Below are 20,045 nucleotides of genomic sequence, written 5' to 3'. Positions count from 1 at the left end.
ACTTTTGGACATGTATCAGTTGCTTTCATACAATTCTCTGCTGTTTTTTAACATTATCATTTGCTTATGTCATGTCAGTCAAAATGAACTATACTTATGAATGCTGAATAGTCGTTCCCAATAAAACTAATAGTCTTCATTTCATTGCTTGAGTCATTACATACAAAATTGACTAGTTATCAAAAAACTAGTTATCAAATTCTGTCACAATGCTGTAGAATTGCAAAGGGCATACAGGAAAAATGTACGTATTCAGTGTCTTGTACTCACTTACTCACCTAACTACAGCAATGTGTAACTTTACTGTAGATTTCAAATGCCTGTACAAGTACTGTATAGTGCTGTCTTGAGCATGTTCAGGTAGTGTCACCGAGTTCTGACCTTTTTTGCATTGGAAAACACTGAGAGAACTGTCATAATGAAAACATGACAAAGCCGTTTGACTATCTTGTTCATAAATGATGGTGTCAAGACTTCTCATTTTGATGACACTGACAGTTTCATTGACATGAATACCTGCTTTTGAGGAATGGACTATCCATTTTGAGCAAGTGACGTGCTTTTGCAGGTCATCCACTAGGTTTTGCAGTTTGCACTAATTGTTTTGAGAATTGCACTAACTGCTGTGCAAATGTTAATAGTGATGTGAGAAAAGCACCAAAGCAACTGAGAAAAACTATAACAGTACACATGTAATACTCTTTTTGTCCACTGGTGGTTGTTTTGGCGCTGTTTCGCGTTTGCCATCGAAAACGGAATGAAATGTAGGCCTACCTGCAAACAATGTAAGAGGCCTATGCTGACTGCATCAGTGCTCAAAGTATTCTAAAAGTTTATCAATTAATTGCTAATAACTAACTAACTTCTATTCAAGTCATATTTCTGGGACTTTCTGGGATAATTATTTCTATTTTTTATTCACTCGTTCAAATGTTCTCATCAGGTGAGTGAAAGTGGTCATTTCAGGTGTTTTTGCCAGCACTTCATAAAACTCTCATAGTTTGAGAACTTTAAATTATTTGTAGGATATTACTTGTTCACAACTTAAGCTGTGTATGCAAAGACACAGAGTTCAGAGTTCACACATTTTGAATATTTCATTTGAGCTACATTTTACACTGATATGGCATGATGGCAATATAAACACATCTAACAATGGTATTAAATTGCAGTAGCCTATGATTAAATGTAATGGAATATTCAACTAAGGTAGACTGCTACAGCACTAAGCTATTTATGGTTACTGATATACTCCGAGTCTCTGGCCCTCTCTTAGAGCCAGTCATAGTGAGCTGGCCCTCGGAAGAAAAAGTTTGGGGACCACTGGCTTACACAATGCCAAAGGGACGATGCATTGGGGGCATTGGCTATTTATATGAGAAAGAAATTTAGTTTTGACACATGAGTGAACTGTTTTTGGAGAGATATGAGCTTTTGCAGGTGAACCATGGTGTTGTGCTGAACCATCCAGGTTATTTTGGCAAAAGCACCAAGAGTGTTGAGAACGTCCGGTCTGTTTCAAAAAATGAGCCAAAGCAATTGAGAAGGATCTTTGCCATTTTCGTGACACTGACTCTTTATATGGGAAAGGAATTTAGTTTTGAAGCATGAGTGAACAGTTTTGGGAGATATGAGCTTTTGCAAGTGAGCTATAGTGTTGTGCTGAACTGTAAGACTGTTTTGCCAAATGATCTTAGAGTTTTGAGAATGTAATTTCTGTTTCAAGAAATGAGCCAAACCAATGGAGAAAAACTGTAATGTAGAGGTACTAGAAACTTGCCAGAATCAGGACTTTTTTTCAGGATGGAGAATAGGCTGGTTGAATAAAAACACTCATAAATTAGGCTATCTAGATATAGCGTACTGTAGCCTACCAGTTACATATTTTTATATAATTTAATATATGTACCAGTAATATATATATATATATACACAATTGATCTATATAATAGATATTAAGACTTAAGAGGTTCCATGATTTTACTGTTTGTTAATTTGAGTCAAATGTGGCTTATCTTTCCACACTCCACACGCTAATAACAGGAATGACAGCACCTTCGACCCATCACTAAATTCACAACACAAAAAAAACTTTTCCGTTTTATGCTTTATGTTGTTTAGGCCTAGGTTTTTTTTTTCAAGCTTTTGTGTACCTTTGGGTAGCCCCGTGTTTCACGTCACAACACTATGAATTGTAGGTAATAGACCATCACAGTCCCGCCCACAGCTGATTCCGGAAGTAAGAATCCAATACAATTTCACCATTGACAATTGTATAAGCCATAAAAACGTAACCATACATGGTAGACTTAAAACCAGTTACGGCTGTACTAAGCAATTGTATAATATAGACGGAAAAGGCCATAGGGCACCAACCTTGTTTTGAGATAAATGTCTTTTATTCGCGATGTCTTGGATAAGTACTTCATTACCCATAATCCTGAACAATCCCACAGTGATGCCTCTGATTGGTGAAAGTCCGTTATGGTAAAGTTTGAAACTTTCTCAGCGAAAATTGCTGACCAAGATGGCGGAGTCTTTTACTGCCTATGGCGAAAATCTTAAAGGGATATTCCACCATTTGCGGAATTACACTCATTTTCCACCTCCCCTTGAGTTAAACAATTGATTTTTACCTTTCTTCACACCAGCGCACGTCCATGCAAAACATTAGAAATTGCACGATTACAATGGGAAACGTAATTAGAATAAAGATATTACGAAATACTGTACATCTCATGATGAGTAGTTATTCACCATCATTTGCAAATTGGTAATGACGGTTAAAAGTGATCAGGGGAGAGGCGAGAGACACGTATGGAGCACAGCTGAAGACGCACTGTCACGAGATATAAGCAACTCCTCTGCAGGATAAATGTTGTTTTGTTCAGTCATTTGAGTAAGTGTTGCTTTTTTCAGCCTATGTTTTCGATGGTAACCCATTGTCAGTCAATAGTGAAAGTAACTGCATATAACTGTCTTGTCGTTGACTGACACCCTGGTGAAGTTATTTTCACTTTGCCAATGAGTTAAAATAATAGACGAGTGCAAATGCGTGAAGGCTATGCTAGGTTTTAGTAAAGCATGGTTTAGTGGAATGACTATTCCATACGGTCTCGCAAGCAGCTTCCTTCAAATGCGCCGTTGAATGCCAAAATACCGATGCATTTATCTGACATATCGCACTTTGTGCCGTTAAAGGGAATGACAGATGTCATTCTCATTGGTTTAAATGATGTTACGCCCCAAACACACCCATATGACTGATTAAAAAACCTAGGGACACCATGTTGCGCCATGCGCTCGACGTTTGATAACGAAACCCCTCTCAATGTGGACTGGACATCCTCCTAAATTTGAATAAGCTTTTGACGAGTGACAATGCGCTTTAGAATGTCATGATAGGGCCCTAAGAGTGAGTCTTCGTTGCTATGGATGACGTCATTACTCATGCACAAGCTTGACTGAAGTGACCACCTTGATTAGCTAATGATTGTAACGCGGGAATGATTGCAAACACCTCCCTTACGATGATGAGTAACAGGTGACAGGTCTGAGAATGCGTGTGCTACACAAGGATGGAAGAGGATGATAGATAGATAGATAGATAGATAGATAGATACTTTATTGATCCCCAAGGGGAAATTCAAGGGTCTCAGTAGCATACGGACATCACACACAACATGCACTTCCAGCAGAAATGGTAAACATCAGTATAAGTAAAAACATATAACTAAAATCCACTGTACAATAAAGACAGTAGAAGATAAGACAGATAAGAAAACTAACAAAACTAAATACTAAATACACTATATAAATTAAATTTAAAAAGTCCAATGTGCTTGGGGGTGATTAAGCATAAGACGCTTGTAGTGACAGGGCCAGGACTGGTAAGGGGCTAAAGGGAGTGAGTGTCATGGTGAAGGTGCAAAAAGTAGTCCAACCATAGTCCTTTAGTTATGTGTGCATGGCAAGGTGCTCAAGAGAGTGAGTGTCATGGTGAAGGTGCAAAAAGTAGTCCAACATTAGTCCAACAATGCAAGAATAAGGTCTAGAGACCAGCATAAATAATATGGACAAATAGGAGAGTAAAGTATAATGTAGACAAGGTAATATAAAAAACTATGTCAGTGCAAGAACAGGTTGAGGTAATAGGGTTATAGCCATTCATTCATTCAGTATTGTAGCAGAAGCCAGACCGCAGCCATTGATCATGTGTGCTAATATAGCATGAAAAACAGTGTAGCAGTAAAACAGTAGTGAAAACATTAGGCTGTGGACATTAGTAAAACAGTAGTAAAACAGTAGTAAAGCAGTAGTGGGCAGTCAGTACTCAAACATGGAGAGGATGGAGAGGAAGACAGACTAAGCAGAGAAGTCCGTCTCTCCTCTTCCCTTTGGTGAGGCATTGAACAGTTCAATGACCCTGAGGACAAATGACTTCCTCAGCCTTTCAGTTGTGCATGGCAGTGAGCGAAGTCTCCAGCTGATCAAGCTCTTTTGCTTTTTAATAGTGCTGTAGAGTGGATGACTTTCATATTCCAAGATGTTGATCAGTTTGTTCAGGGTCCTTTTGTCAGATATTGAAGTGATGCACTCCAGTTCAGCTCGGACAGGCCTGCCCCCACTGCTTAAAAAAATCCTAGAGGAAACACTGCTGACCAGTCCAGTTTATTGTCCAGGTGGAGACCCAGATACTTGTAGGTGCTTACCACCTCCACATTAGACCTGCGGAAATCCACCACCATCTCCTTGGTCTTTGAAGTGTTGAGTTGAAGGTGATTGAGTTTGCACCAATGCACAAAGTCCTCCACCAGGCTCCTGTACTCCTCCTCTTGCTCGTCCCTGATACACCCCACAATTGCAGTATCATCAGAAAACTTCTGCATGTGGCATGACTCGGTGTAGCAGAAGTCAGATGTGTACAGGGTGAACAGGACTGGAGAGAGCACAGTTCCCTGTGGCGCTCCGGTGCTGCTGATCAGTGTCAGAGAGACAGTTCTTCAGTCTGAGGTTACCAGGTGAGCGTCCACACGCTCTGAATAACTGAATAAAAAGGCCTAGCCTAAATGAATCAAGAGTAAGGCAAAACAAATAGCCTAGTAGCCTAATGAAACATATGGATTGATGCAGTATCTTTGTAACATTATTAAATTAATCTGTCACCATAGCCTATGCCTACATTTGCAAAGAGGACATTTTAATTTGATTCACATTAATATGTTACATTTAATTTACCTGTTGACAATGAGTAGCCTAGTTTTGGTTGTTGTTGGTGGCGTTATTGCATCAGTTAGTTATGCCTACAATGCAAAATTGTTTCCTCGCGATTGGAAGCTCCTGTAGCCGCATAGGATTTCAAAACATCGCGATGTGAAATGTGAATAGGTCTTAGTGAGTTAGGAGTCCTCTCGACTTCTTTTAAGCTGTCCCAGACTTAGGTGCTACTTTTAGGTCTAAAATGCTTCGTGAAATACTTTTAGTGAAAAAAAATAGGAGTCCTAAAGTTAGGAGTGACACGCCCATTATTTTTAGGAGTTGCTCCTAAATTCGCCAGTTAGGAGCTACTTTTAGCCTTAAAATTCTTTGTGAATACGGCCCCTGACCAGGTGTACAATAGTGATTTTTAGACAATGCTCCAGGCCACATTGTTTAAACACTCAAACTTTTCAGGTAGCTGACAGGCTGACCTTTAGCATTTCCGACATTGCATGTCATTATGCTGCTAACATTAGCCTACATGGGTAACACTCCATAATAAGGTGCCATAATAAATAGCAAACTAGTAATTAACTAACCCTTTGGTAATATTTGTTAATTTTTACTAAAATATCTATTTTAGTAAACAAGTCTATGTACAAGTTAATAGTTTTTTCATCATTAATTAAATATTAGTTGTTTGCACAAAATCTGCATGTTTTAACAAATCTATTAACTAATAATGTATTAATATTTGTTAATAGTTAACTAAATGTCTTTTTAGCACCAATTAACAGTTATTTTTACATCATTTAAATGTTAAATGTTTATTTACAAACTATATGCTAATATAAAAGTTAATGACAAATTATTATTTATCAAGCTTTTCTGATTAGCTTTGTGGAGAATTTTTGGAATTTATGGTTTATGGCTTTATGGTCTTGTGGGGTGTATAAGGCACCCTACTGCCAGTGGTTGGTTGTGTGAGAGTTTGCGCACCTATTCTTCCACTTCATCCTTATTGGATACCTTTGTGGTTGGCTGTCCTGTAATTGGTGACCCTCTGTCTAGTGTTTGAAAGTAGACAATCTTTGCCTTTGGAAGTACTATTTGGTTGCTGCTCGAATTTGGTGAAATTCAGGGGAGGTGGGTGTAACAGAGTTAGAAATGTAGTTTAGTGTTTGTATGTGATTTTCGCCGCTTTATTGAGATTGGTGTTTTGGAGCCCCCTTTGGAGAAACGGTATACTGCAGCTCTGCTGCGTTTTGTCCTTGTATTGTTGCCATAGCCGATCAGAAGCGGTATGCTTTGCATTGGGTAGGTTGCCTGTATAAAGCACTCCCCACTTTGTTTTAACTTTGTAACTGTAAAATGTTGTTTAATTTGAAAACTTCGATATACCACCTGTATTATATTACTTTATTACACGGCTCTTCGGAGTGCTGCAGAAAGTTCCATTCACATGAATGGGCCTTCCCAACGTTCGGGCCTATGTGAAATCTATATAAATCACCGTTCGCTTATTGCAATGGAATTTCATTGAAAGGGAAAGTAAGCTAGTAAGACGTTGCCATTATGACCACGAGTTCATACACACTGAGTCTTACGTGACTAGCTGTAAACTCCGCTAGCAACTTTCCACGCATTTAGTGTAGTTAAGCTTAGTGTGCATGGAAAGTGCAATTCAGTCTAGCAGGAAATGAATGTACACTTAGTTTAGCATTATGTTTATGCATTACCTCCGTATGGTCTACGTCTGTGAATGTTTAGTGAGTCTCAGAATATTAATTAACTGTCGTTCTGTGCACCTGAACATTCCATGTCGCATGTCTCCCTTGCTAGTATAGGGCTGACAGTGATGGTATAGGAATGATTCATGTAATATAGCCCATTCAACTACTTCTTTTTATTTTGCTTGTGCAGATGCTGTTTTATGTATGCCAGTGCCTGAAGGCATGTTTTGTTTTAACTTTTCCTAAAGGAATAAATGTGATAAGCCAGTTTTGGTCTCAGTCCCTTCACTGTCTGACTAATAGTTATGTATTACTAATATATTAATAAAGCTTAACCAACTTTATTATAAGGGTCCCCCATACTGATAGTTATATATTACTAATATATTAATTAAGCTTAACCAACTTTATTATAAGGGGCCCCACACTGACAGCTACATACTACTAATATATTAATTAAGCTTAACCAACTTTATTATAAGGGTCCCCTATACTGATAGTTATATATTACTAATATATTAATTAAGCTTAACCAACTTTATTATAAGGGGCCCCACGCTTATAGCTATATACTACTAATATATTAATTAAGCTTAACCAACTTTATTGCAAGCGGTTCCAGCGCTGACAAGAGTGACAGAATGTCAAGGTAGCTCTCTATCTATTGTAAGGGTCCTATGGGGAGTGGTTCATATTGGGATAGGCAGAAGCACAGAAAAGTCATTAACTTTTCTATTAACATATAGTTTGTAAATAAACATTTAACATTTAAATGATGTAAGAAATAACTGTTAATTAGTGCCAAAAATACATTTAGTTAACTATTAACACATATTAATACAATATTAGTTAATAGATTTGTTAAAACATTAACATACAGATTTGATGCAAACAACTAATATTTAATTAATGATGAAAAAACTATTAACTTGTGGCAAATAGATATTTTAGTAACAATTAACAAATATTAACAAAGGGTTAGGTAATTACTAGTTTGCTATTTATTATGGCACCTTATTATGGAGTGTTACCCCTACATGCTGCAACACAGGTATGAAATAATATTATGTTTTAGTGACCTTGTTGTTTCTATGAACATGAATTGTTGCTTATAGGCAACATCCACTTAGTCAAGGCATAAAGAGCCCTATATCCTCATTAAGTACTTATACTTTTGAACTGATAGCTCGTTGCCACCACCGCCTAGACACTGCAGTGAAATGGTTAGCGGTTTGGCCGTCCATGCCCCCGTGGCAATATTTTGCTGTTTCAAGGACGAGAACAAGTGTCCAAAGGGGTGAAAACCACTTTAAAATCGGGTCACGTTATTGACTGTTGTGTGTCCAAGAGTCAGCTTGTGGGTTTTGTATAGAGCCAGCATGAGGGACAATACCTACAAAGTTGTGGTGAGTTTTGCAGGGAGGTTGGTAATGCTAGTTAACATTAGCTAGGCTACTGTAGCCTTCATACTATGAGTCATACCAATCATTAACTCATTGAGTGCCACCTTCCCATGCGTTGAGTGCCAAAAACGTACTATTACGTTTTTAGCTTTTTTTTTTAAATTACGAAACTAGACACTCTAACACACCTTATATGTGATTTTGGGAACTCTGTGATGAATGGAAATGAAATATATGACGATCGAAAACTCATGAAAACTCATGAAATCTGGACATTTTATCCTAACTTGGTTGCCGCTTTGGGTCGAATCAGTGACGCATGCACGTCAGGTCAAAACTAGGCCATTTTCGTGGGTCTATCACTAGGTGGCAGTCTCACCAGGTCTCGCTGATCAATTCCCGGAAAGTTTACCGAAGTTTACAGGCAACACTTCATATTTCTTGAAAGACGTTATATCTCCATTTCTAGAAAAAAAACAGCGAAAACTAGCCACTGTTTAGCTTGGGATTTCTCAGGAACAGAGGCGTGTAGAAATACACGGTTTGCACCGACTGAGAGCTTAAAGTGTCACCTTTTAAACAAGTCATTGTATGTGTTCATAGCTATAACACAGAATATGCTGTGGCTGTACAAAAATCATCAACAATGGTCTAGATTGCTGGCACTCTAGGACAAAGCTTCCGAAAACAGCTTGGCATTCAATGAGTTAACCTAGGAATACTTCTTTGTGCATTTAATGAACATTTTGTGTAATAAATCATGGCAAGTTAATAAACTGAATATGGTGGTCAAAGAGCAGACCATGCACTGATCCATGCATCAGCCCGACTGAGCGGTGATGGCAGTTAGGTTACCAAGCACTGCACCATGTTGCTAATGTTAACGTTAACTGCTTTCACACACACACACACACACACACACACAATATAAAATCTAAAATTCAATACCACTAAACACTATTGTTTACACGATTAGTCCTGAAATAACTGCACATTCACTATATAAAAATCACTGTTTAGAGGAAAAGGTTTGTGTGCTGTCGTCAGTTGGAAGTTGTTCAAATGGCTTTAGCGGTTGTGCCTTTATATTATTATATTATGGGATGAGTAGTTCCTTCACTCGGAAATGAAAATATGTACACAGTCATGTACACACAGTGCATGTACCTTTTGGGATTTTCTCTTTGTTTTTTCCACTCAAAATGATATGTTGTATGCTTATGAGTTACGCCGTAGCTGGTTAGCCTAAGACATGCTCTAAAACTCTTTAGATACAGATTTTTCCAAAACGTTAATGGGAGAAATCAATGGGAAACTTACTTCCAGAAACTAAGCTCTCTTGGCGGAGGGGCGGGACTGTGAAGCTCTATTCCCTTGAGTAGCCTAAAGTGTTCACATATGCCGACTTGGGAAAAGGACTCGGAAAGGTTCATCTCTGATGAATATTCTAATTTGAATAGACCTCGGCTAGACCTACTTGATTTTGGAGATCATAGCCTACTGTTTCTGGGTCTATCTTCTGTAACATTGGCTCTTTGTCCTGCTTATTTGAATCCAACTGATCTCCTAATAAAGCACAGGTACACTGACCTGAATGCAGTCTCATAGAAACATGATGTTGCTGTCAATATCCAGTCTTCATAAATGATGGCTCCTGAGCAGTATTGCTTAAATGAATCCAAGCCATTGTGGCTGTATTGTAAAGAAACAATCCATGGCCAAATACTGATGTTTACAGGATAACCAAATAAAGGCATGTAATGCAATGGTGGCAGCATTGCCTTGTTTTCTGGTCTGTTGCCACAATCAGCTGTAGAAAGGATGGAAAACAGACACAACAATGATTAAACTTTACCCAAATCAAACTGAAGGTTAAGTTTAGTCATATCTTAATAGAAGTTTTATCATATCTTAAAATATCAGTATCATGAAATAACGTGATAATTTTATGTAATAACTTGATACATATCTTGTTAAAACGTGAAAAAGATTTTGTTATAACAAGAAACTTTTCACGTAATTACATAATACTGAGCATTTTTATTTATTTTAGTGTGGCAGCAATACGTTTCCGTATGTATCTAAATTAGCTATGTACCAAAAATGACATTTTACCGTGACTCGAAGAGCTGTAAACAGTGTTGTAATAGTCCAGCAGCCAAATGCCATACTTGAAGTTTTTTTTTTTTTGCTGTTTCTTGTTGCCAAGGGGTAACTCAATAAGATTAGAGAGGGTGCCCGGTGATATCCCTTGAGCAATTCTCGATATCAAGCCTCTCTTGTTCAATGTGTTGTTATAAGGCGAGGCACTACAGGTGAATAGGGTAAAAAAAAAAAAAACTAGCAGATATCACTATGAAACTTCCCCAGTTTATTACTTTAATATGGGGGGGAAAATGTATTACAAGTTTTCTGTAATTTAATGTTTAAATATGCAAATTAGGCATGATCTAATTAAATATGTGCTGATTTGCATAAACTTTAAAAAAGCTAAATCTGAACATTGGATAAAGCCAGGTTCAAAATTACTTTTTCATTGTGTTGACATATTAGATGAAAAGTCTTTGACACAGGGAATTATAGATATCTCTTTTAGTTATTCAGTAAATCAGAAAATACTGCCAATAGCCTTAAAAAAACAATGTTTGCCATGTTCTTAGGAATAAAATGTCATAAATCAGGCTAGGAATAATATATCAACAAACCCCTCAGTAAAAGCCATCTATATATAGTTAGGTATAAGACTGGAAAGTTTGGTGAATGTAAGTGCTTCTGAAGTGCAGATTTCATTCTCAGAGTGGGACAGGAAACTCATCCAGGTGCTAGAATCTCTCACTAGCACGTCTCTTAAGGTGTTGGGAGGGAGGTTTACTTACTGCACAGCTATGTAATTACAGTGCATGAAAATGCACTGTGCTGTTCTTCCTAGGCTTTTTACAGTGCATGAAAATGCACTGTACTGTTCTTCCTAGGCTTCTTCTTATTCTTCTAACGCAGTTAATGCAGCTTCAACCGTTTAACATAGAAACTTCATTTAACTATGTTACATAGATCTTACTTAGGACATCTGGGCTATGTATTTTTCATCTTTGTAACTTTTATACTTTTTAAACTATTAAAGGAGAATTCCGGTGTGATATTGACCCAAAGTGTATTGAAACATGATACCGAGTGTGAACGTATGTCTCATAGCCCATCTCGGCTTGTCCCCTGCACTCCAAAATCTGGCGCTAGTTAGCCGATGCTACCAACAGATTTTTCAATAGTGGTGCTTCGGCATCGGGCTAGCCATGCAAATAAATCACTGTTTTACACCCATTTACGAGGCTCAATGTATCTCCACACTTCATTGGTAGACTTCCGAGGGCCCTGACATTTAAAACGCAGACATTGAGAACTTTGAAAAGCACTGGTAGTTTACTTACAAGATGATTTATACAGACAGTATCTTCACGAAGTTTAGCGTTTGCAGCCATCTTGAATTTAGTCCGCGATAAATTCGAAAGCAACGAAAGTAAGAATGAACAGGTATGATAAGGGATCAGATTCCAAAAATAATTTAGGGGAAATGCATGGATTCCAGTTGCTGCTACTGGAAGAAACTGGAATCCATGCATTTCCACTGAATTAATTTTGGAATCTGAAACTACTCAAAATAATAATTTAACCATTTAAACTATCCACCTATTTAACTGTTCAGTCATTCCAACTATATTAACTCATTGAATGCCAAGCTGTTTTCGGGAGCTTTGTCCTAGAGTGCCAGCAATCTAGACCATTGTTGATGATTTTTGTACAGCCACAGCATATTCTGTGTTATAGCTATGAACACATACAATAGCTTGATTAAAAGGTGAGCCTTTAAGCTCTCGGTGGGTGCAAACCGTGTATTTCTACACACCTCTGTTCCTGAGAAATCCCAAGCTAAACAGTGGCTGGTTTTCATCAAAATCGCTGTTTTTTTCTAGAAATGGAGATATAACGTCTTTCATGAAATATAAAGTGTTGCCTGTTACTTACTTGTGTAAACTTTCCGGGAAGTGATCAGCGAGACCTGGCGAGACTGCCACCTAGTGATAGACCCACGAAAATGGCCTGGTTTTGACCTGACGTGCATGCGTCACTGATTCAACCCAAAGCGGCAACCGAGTTATGGTAAAATGTCCAGATTGTGCGTTTTCATGAGTTTCACGATCGTCATATATTTCATTTCCATTCATCACAGAGTTCCCAAAATCACATATAAGGTGTGTAGAGTGTCTAGTTTCATAATTTTTTTTTTAAAAAAAGCTAAAAACGTAATATTACGCTTTTTGGCACTCAACACATGGGAAGGAAAAACGTAATATGGCACTCAATGAGTTAAACCTCATCTACCTTGCAAATAATTTAACCATTTAAACTATCCACCTATGTAACTGTTCAGTCATTCTAACTATATTAAACCTCATCTACCTAGCAACCAATATAGCAACCACCTCAAGTACCCTAGCAACAGCCTAAAAACCACTTCCACAGTTACAACCTAGCAACCCATATAGCAACCAATGAGTTTAACCTAGCAACCAGCATAGCAACCACCACAACTAACCTAGCAACAGCCTAGCAACCACCTGAAGTACCCTAGCAAAAGCCTAGCAACCATTTCAAACACCCTAGCCACAGCCTAGCAACCACTTCCACAGTTACAACCTAGCAACCAACATAGCAACCAATGAGTTTAACCTAGCCACCAGCATAGCAACCACCACAACTAACCTAGCAACAGCCTAGCAACCACCTCAAGTACCATAGCAACCGCCTAGCAACAGCCTAGCAACCACCTCAAGTACCCTAGCAACAGCCTAGTAACCACTTCCACAGTTACAACATAGCAACCAACATAGCAACCAATGAGTTTAACCTAGCAACCAGCATAGCAACTACCACAACTAACCTAGCAACCACCTCACATACCCTAGCAACGGCATAGCAACCACCATAACTACCATAGCAACAGCCTAGCAACCACCTCAAGTACCCTAGCAACAGCCTAGCAACCACTTCCAAAGTTACAACCTTAGCCAAGTGTGCACTTTATGGTTAAAATGTACTTTAGCCAAGTGTGGAGTAACAACAGCAACGCCTCACGAGACTTCACGTCACGTGACATTTCAAAATTCCAACCTGTTAGTAAGCTAGGGTTTGCTGTTGCATACAACTTCATTTCATTTTCGAAAGAAATACTGGACTATGTTTTAAAAAAAAAAAACGGCGACGAAATTGTGAATTTCCAGAGCGTGTTACTCCACAATCGGCAATCGACTCCTACGGACCTTCCCAAGATGGCAGCTGCAGCAGCAACATTTCCGGAAAGGTACTGGCTTGATGAAGTTCATTCTGGACTCTCTATCCGACCACATAAAGACTTTGGGATACTTCGGTTTGGCTTTAAGGACCCTCTACTCACTACCACGTAAGTATAATGTTGTTTGGAACTGTAGAAGAGGTATAAAAATAGCATTTTGTAGCGGCGAAATCCAGGCTAACGAGTTTTGACTAAAAACTGTAAAATCGAACTTTCTCAAACCCTAACCCTAACCCAACTCAACGTATGTACTCCCAATCATCCGTAAATTATCTACCTACCTGTAAATTATCTACCTATACACAGCCATTAAAGTATTTGAATAGCAACATTCATTAAACTTTCAGTCTGTCAACAACTTTTAAACTATTTACATTCAACGTTTTAACGGTCTACTTTTAAACTATCATTAAACTATCCGTCTATCAACAACTTTTAAACTATCTACATTCAACTTTTCAAACAGTCTACTTGTAAACTATCTATCTATTAAACTAGCTGTCTATCAACAACTTACATTTAACTTTGAAACTTTTAAAAATCAACTTTTATTAAGCTATGCAACCAGCATATCTATCCTAGCATCACCGTAGTAAACATCTCTGTATTATCTATTTTAACTATACATGATATTTTACATCACAACTTTTGCATTTTGCATGCACTGGTAATTCCTTGGAATTGCATTTCTAGTTCTTATTTTTCTTCTTCTAACGCAGCTAATGCAGCTTCAACAATTTAACGTAGAAATTCATTCAAACTATGTTACGTAGGTCTTAATCAGGACATGTGGGTTTTGTATTTTTTAATCTTTGTAACTTTTATACTTTTTAAGCTATTAATTAAAAACTATTAAAATTTCCCCTTTGACTTAACATTGCGATTATGACATCACAATATGGCCATTAAGCGTTTTCATTTTTGGAGATACATGGATTTTCATTAAACCTGAAATTCAAGTAGTTTCACTGGAAAATGACATGTCGATAACGACTTTTGCAACTAGGGTGCGGCCATATTTTAAAAATGCAGGCGCTTCGTCATCAGAATGGTTAGCGTTTGTTTGTGGATGTTTTAGCCATTAGCGGATGTTCACTTTATTTCAATATGCCTACGCAAATTCTGTTGATGTTTGTTTTTGTGTTTGTACAAGAACAAGGGCCGCTGTAATGTAGCCTGTAGGCCTATCAGAGACAGTACTTGATTAGATTTAAAGATGCCCTGCCACACGTATTTCATTACTTTGTGGTAATGTCTGAAGTTCTACCATGGACTCTGTAACATTTTTTGTGGAAAACATGCCTTGGTTACCTTGTTTCAAGCCATTCTAGTGTGGTATTGAAAGCCTGCATGAAGACTTGGCTCGATTTGCACCAGTTCTCATTAATATTCAACGAGCTAAGCTGCTTGACTCTGATTGGCTAACAGCTAGTAGGTTTCGTCCATAACATGACAGCTGTTATTAACTAATTTTAGCTTCATGGCATGAATTTAGCTTGGCTAGCGAGTGCTAGCATTGTCCAAATGTGCATAAATAAAACCTGCTAGGCTAGCGAGTTCATTAAACCTGTATAACATAGCACTTCTTTGACAATTACGTTTTACTTACAGGCACTGGTCCTCTTACAGACTGCGATGGTAGCCTGCTCCAGGCTTCAACAGCAACGTTTTTGCAAAGCCTGTGGCATTGTTCCAAAAAATAAACTGAAGCCATTTTATCCTCAAGTCTGGGTTCTTGGGCAAAATGCATTGTTAAAGTTCTATTTGTGCATAGCGCACAAGTCCGTTGACATTCAGCCATTCTTGCATAGGCCTACGAAAACTGTCAGAGCTAAACGAATTTTGTGGGCATGGTCTCAACTGGGCGAGCTCATGAATAGTAATGAGCTCATCAATTCCACGTCAATCTGAAGAGCTTTTGCAATTGGCCTAATTTCTCCGCTTATTTCTTTTCAGTGGCTAGAGCTGACAGAGGAGTTAGCTGTTCATTTTCACATTCACGACATAGCACAAACACATATGGACCTAACATGTTTAAAAAAATACAAGTAAAAACGGTTTTGTGTGGCAGGGCACCTTTAACTTCAGTCGCAATAATGTGTTTGGATGTTCTCGCACAACTTGTGGATTACGCAAATTAAATGCACACACACACACACTCAAGCCTCCCAGGACACAACTGCATCACACACACACACACAGCAAGAATGTATTGTTGAATAAACTCGGGGGAGCGAACTTCTAATGTGTGAGTAAGAGGTTTCTTTTTGTGATTGAGTAGTATCGATGACTGCATTTGTTTCGCTCAAGAGGTAGTGGAAACTATTTGCATAGACTTGCCAACCTAGGGCCTATTGCACAAAACTAGGATAAGGGATTAAGCCGGGATATCTTGTTTATCCTGGCTCAATTTATCTGTGATCCAGTTGCACAAAAGCGGGATAGGGGGCAGCAGGATATGTTATGGTATAAATCACCATGGCGATTTATTCTGTGGAGCTAAGGACCAGGATCTATTTAATCTCATCCCTTATCTTAGTCAGCAGTCACCACAATCGGAAACCAATGGTTATTCCACTGCCACTACACACTGTTATCACATATAACTAGACCCACTGTCATTATTTAAACGTTTGTGATCATTAATTAACTTTTACATGATCGCCATTCCCGACCTGTCATGCGACAATGTGACGTCAGGGGAGTGCCTAACCATTTCGCACGTGGTGGTCGCGGAACTAGTTGCAATATTCTCCCAAACAGAGGTGTTGCTGTTTGTTGCTGTTGTGAAAAGGCTATCGCTACCTACTTCACACCGTAGAAGAAGCAATGAAGCCGCTCTAGTTGCCATGGTGAATCAGTGAATCTGTGATCGGTGGCGGGGTCTATCTGAGGGAGCCGTGAACACGCACTTATCCAGGATAGGTTTCACCTGGCTTGATGAATCAGTGTCTGCTCATCCTGGCTTGCTCGTTGTGCAACCAATTAAGCCTGTACGCTCTTGTTTTGGATTCATTGCTCAGCTCAGTAATTTATCCCGGATGTCTTAATTCTGCTTTTGTGCAATAGGCCCCTGGTGAGAACCTGTTGTGGGTACGCTAGCCTACGTCTGACTTGTGTAGGCTACTCTGTAGTAGCCTAGGTCTGTGATTGTCCGTCTACGTCCTTATTATTGGACATTCTCTGGATTGTGACAGGCATGGTTTTGTGGGTAGACGTTTATGGACTGTAGGCTAGGCATCTGAGTTTTGATTTGTTTATGTAAGCTGACATTAAAATATTGCTGCAAGCAACAATGTGGGGGCCTAGCAGAGCGCTAGCAGGAATGGTGTTGAGCAAGCACTCACAGCAAGTTTGATGGCAATCGGATAAAGAATGGTTGAGAAATAAGCTCATTTTCTTTGTTACAGCGCCTCTAGAGGCCAAATTACACCAATGTCCTTGTGCGTTCTCACAATCAGCTACCATGTCCCTCTACCAAGTTTGGACTTCATACACCAGGGCTCTTGAATTGGCGGCCCACGGGCCAGAGGTCATTTGTACTGGCCCTTTAAAAAAATGTAATCTCTAGCAAGCGCATGAGCTGTCCTCCACTCTTGCATCTCTCGCTCGCTTTAGTCCTGCAGCCACTGCAGCTCAGCCCATGGCACAAGTTAGGCTACATTACAATTCATTACATTTGTACGTAAGTTGAACGTAAGTTCCATCTTAGTTTAGTTTCAACCTAAATTGAAGTTTATGAACTACTAATATTTAACAGGTTGCACCACACAAATAGTTTCTGTCAACAATATCGCAAAAAACCACAGGCACAATTTCTGCAAAACTTGGTGAAAAGGTGGAGCAGATCCGACTCAAAGTATTTCTATAGCCTGGCTATTTTTTTCGCAACGATAGCGAAAGAAAAACTTGGAGTCTCTGTGTCTGATGAATTAGTGAATGATGAATTTGTGCGTAGGCTATTGCCGATGTAGGCTATTGCCTTCATTTCTTCACATCTTACAACATAAACAAATGCAATAATCGTCTAGTGAAGTCAGGAATTAGTCTGTCTAAAAGCCTCTTGGAAATCATGTGGCATGTTACATTAAATGCGCACTCAATGCGATTCGAAGCAAAAAGTATCACTGATAGCCTAACGAAGGTAAATTGCATATTTGTAAAAACATCCACCAACAAACGCTAACCATTCTGATGACGTAGCGCCTGCATTTTTAAAACACGCCCTAGTGGCGAAAGTCGTTACCGGCATGTCATTTTCCAGTGAAACTACTTGAATTTCAGGTTTAATGAAAATCCATGTATCTTCAAAAATGAAAAAGCAACCAAAAACTGGTCACAGTTCTCACTGCTTCATTTCCACTTTAAGGTACTGTAGGATGTTCAAGAACAAATGAGTCAGAACTGATCAAATCCAATAGAGGAAACGTGTATATTGAGAATTATTACAGGAGATATCTGAAATTATGAATTCATTATTTGACATAGAAAAGGGTTAAATTTTCCCAATTTGAATGCATGAAGTATTGTCTGAAAACTATCAGTTTTTCATAATTTTGGCACATTGGGCTTTTTTCACATTTCAACATTACATTTTCAGAAAACATTTTTTTCATATTAATGTAAGTTGTCAACTGGGGAAGTGTCATAGTAATATATCTGCTAGTTAATTTTTTTACCCTATTCACCTGAAGAATCTCGCCTTATATTCAGCACATTGAACAAGAAAGGGATAATATATTCAATTGCTCAAGGGAAAGCGCACATGAAAGTTTCAGGTGAGCACATGGACATTTACCTGAGCACATGAAACTAAACTTTAGATTTTTTTTTTGCCCATGTCCCCTTAGGGGCTCCGTAGATATCACTGGGCACCCTCCTGAATCTTAAAGAGCTACCCCAGAGAATGTCTAATAAGGGCTCTGGCTACCCCTAGTCTACAAGATAAAAAAAAAAAACTTCAACCAGAGAATCGGCTCTGCTTTAACCGACAAAACCAGGTCTGACCCCATGGCTGCCGGACTATTAGGTTGTGTAGCCTACAAGTACAAATCCGTTTGCAGCTGGTATGGAGTGGAATTTTGATTTCGCGAGCCCAACCGTTGCTGAGCCGTGTGAAATAGGGCACCCATCAGCCCAGCACCAAACCCAGAGCACGGTAAACAAAATCGTATTTTTAAGGCAGTAAATGCTCCCGTTAAGAACCAAACCATATTTTGTCCAAATCTACACACCTATGGCTACTGAAAATGGAACGGTTCATTTATCAAATGTTATTTTGAAGTATTAAAACGTATATAAAACGTATTGTTTTAGAATTTTCGAACGAAAGGGTCGGTAATTGGTGCTTTTACGATAATATAATTGGTCACATGTTCTGGTTAATTTCTTGCAAAATTAGGCTACTCGACTAGCCTACTTATATTAGCCAACGTCAACACTATTTGTCAACCGAGTTAACGCCTAGGGCCTAACTCACGTTACATTAAACATTGCTTTGTTTGTGCTTTAGCCTAACAGTTAGCCTACGTTGACAGTAGGCTAACGTTAACGTTAAACTTAGGTAAGATGTAGGCCTAACGTTAGCCTACAGCACTGATAATACATAAATACAATACAAAAATATTAACTCACACTCCAAGTAGAAACCACTTTGTTCTACAACGCCAAAGTATAAAATCAGACAAATTGAACCGACGCCAATTAAGCATGAAAATTTCCCGCAGAGGTTCATGATTCCGGACTGTCTCACACCCAGCACAAAAGGCAAAATACAGATCTGTAAACGGCGCTAGATTCTACACTCCAGAGCAAAGATTCTAGAGCGCTACGCGCAAGATGGATTACTGGCTGGAAAATACGTTGGATATGTTGAAGTACGTTCTATGACTCTGGGCGCCATTTTAATAAGCTCAGGTGTCGTCACAGACGCTGGCTACTGTGGGAATCCTATGGCGCTGATCCTAAAATGTTATCAATATTTGAAGGGTTCAGATGCAAAAGCCTCTAAATGCCACCTATGTCAAAAATGACATAAAGATGGTGAGGGGATGCTCTCCACACATAGTATACGCTAATCAAATGCTGTATGTTGAAATTACGAGAAACCCAATAGACCACACCATGTCTAGACCAGTTAAATATATTGTATAAAGACAATGTCGAATTATTTCCGAGGGTAAATTAGGCTAGGGCACTGACATCTGTCCATCATCCACCAAAACTAAGTTCAATAGACCTATGTTTGGGATACAAGGAAGTTTATTGTCACATGCATATAGTTACTGGAAGTAAGAAATGTAGTGAAATTATGTCTGGTGTCAGCCTATAGCGTCGTTAATGTAATTTCGTTACTTTGTTGGG

The 20,045-nt window shown here is 38.7% G+C and overlaps 1 protein-coding gene across 1 annotated transcript in view; it reads right to left on the bottom strand.

Moving 5' to 3' along the window:
• Nucleotides 1-19,481, bottom strand: part of LOC125298912 (transmembrane protease serine 12-like) — a 28,665-nt gene extending 9,184 nt beyond the window's left edge. The window contains exons 1-2 of the mRNA XM_048249841.1: nt 19,317-19,481; nt 9,926-10,145 (exon numbers count right to left, since the gene is read on the bottom strand). Of these exons, the coding sequence (XP_048105798.1) occupies nt 9,926-10,145; nt 19,317-19,416 (320 nt within the window). The 5' untranslated portion in view covers nt 19,417-19,481. The remainder of the gene's footprint in view (nt 1-9,925; nt 10,146-19,316) is intronic.
• Nucleotides 19,482-20,045: the final 564 nt, after the last annotated feature.

Source organism: Alosa alosa, chromosome 8, assembly GCF_017589495.1.
Source record: "Alosa alosa isolate M-15738 ecotype Scorff River chromosome 8, AALO_Geno_1.1, whole genome shotgun sequence".
NCBI classification, from domain to species: domain Eukaryota; kingdom Metazoa; phylum Chordata; class Actinopteri; order Clupeiformes; family Clupeidae; genus Alosa; species Alosa alosa.
Note: the sequence above shows the minus strand (reverse complement) of the source record. Positions and strands in the feature narration are given on the sequence as shown.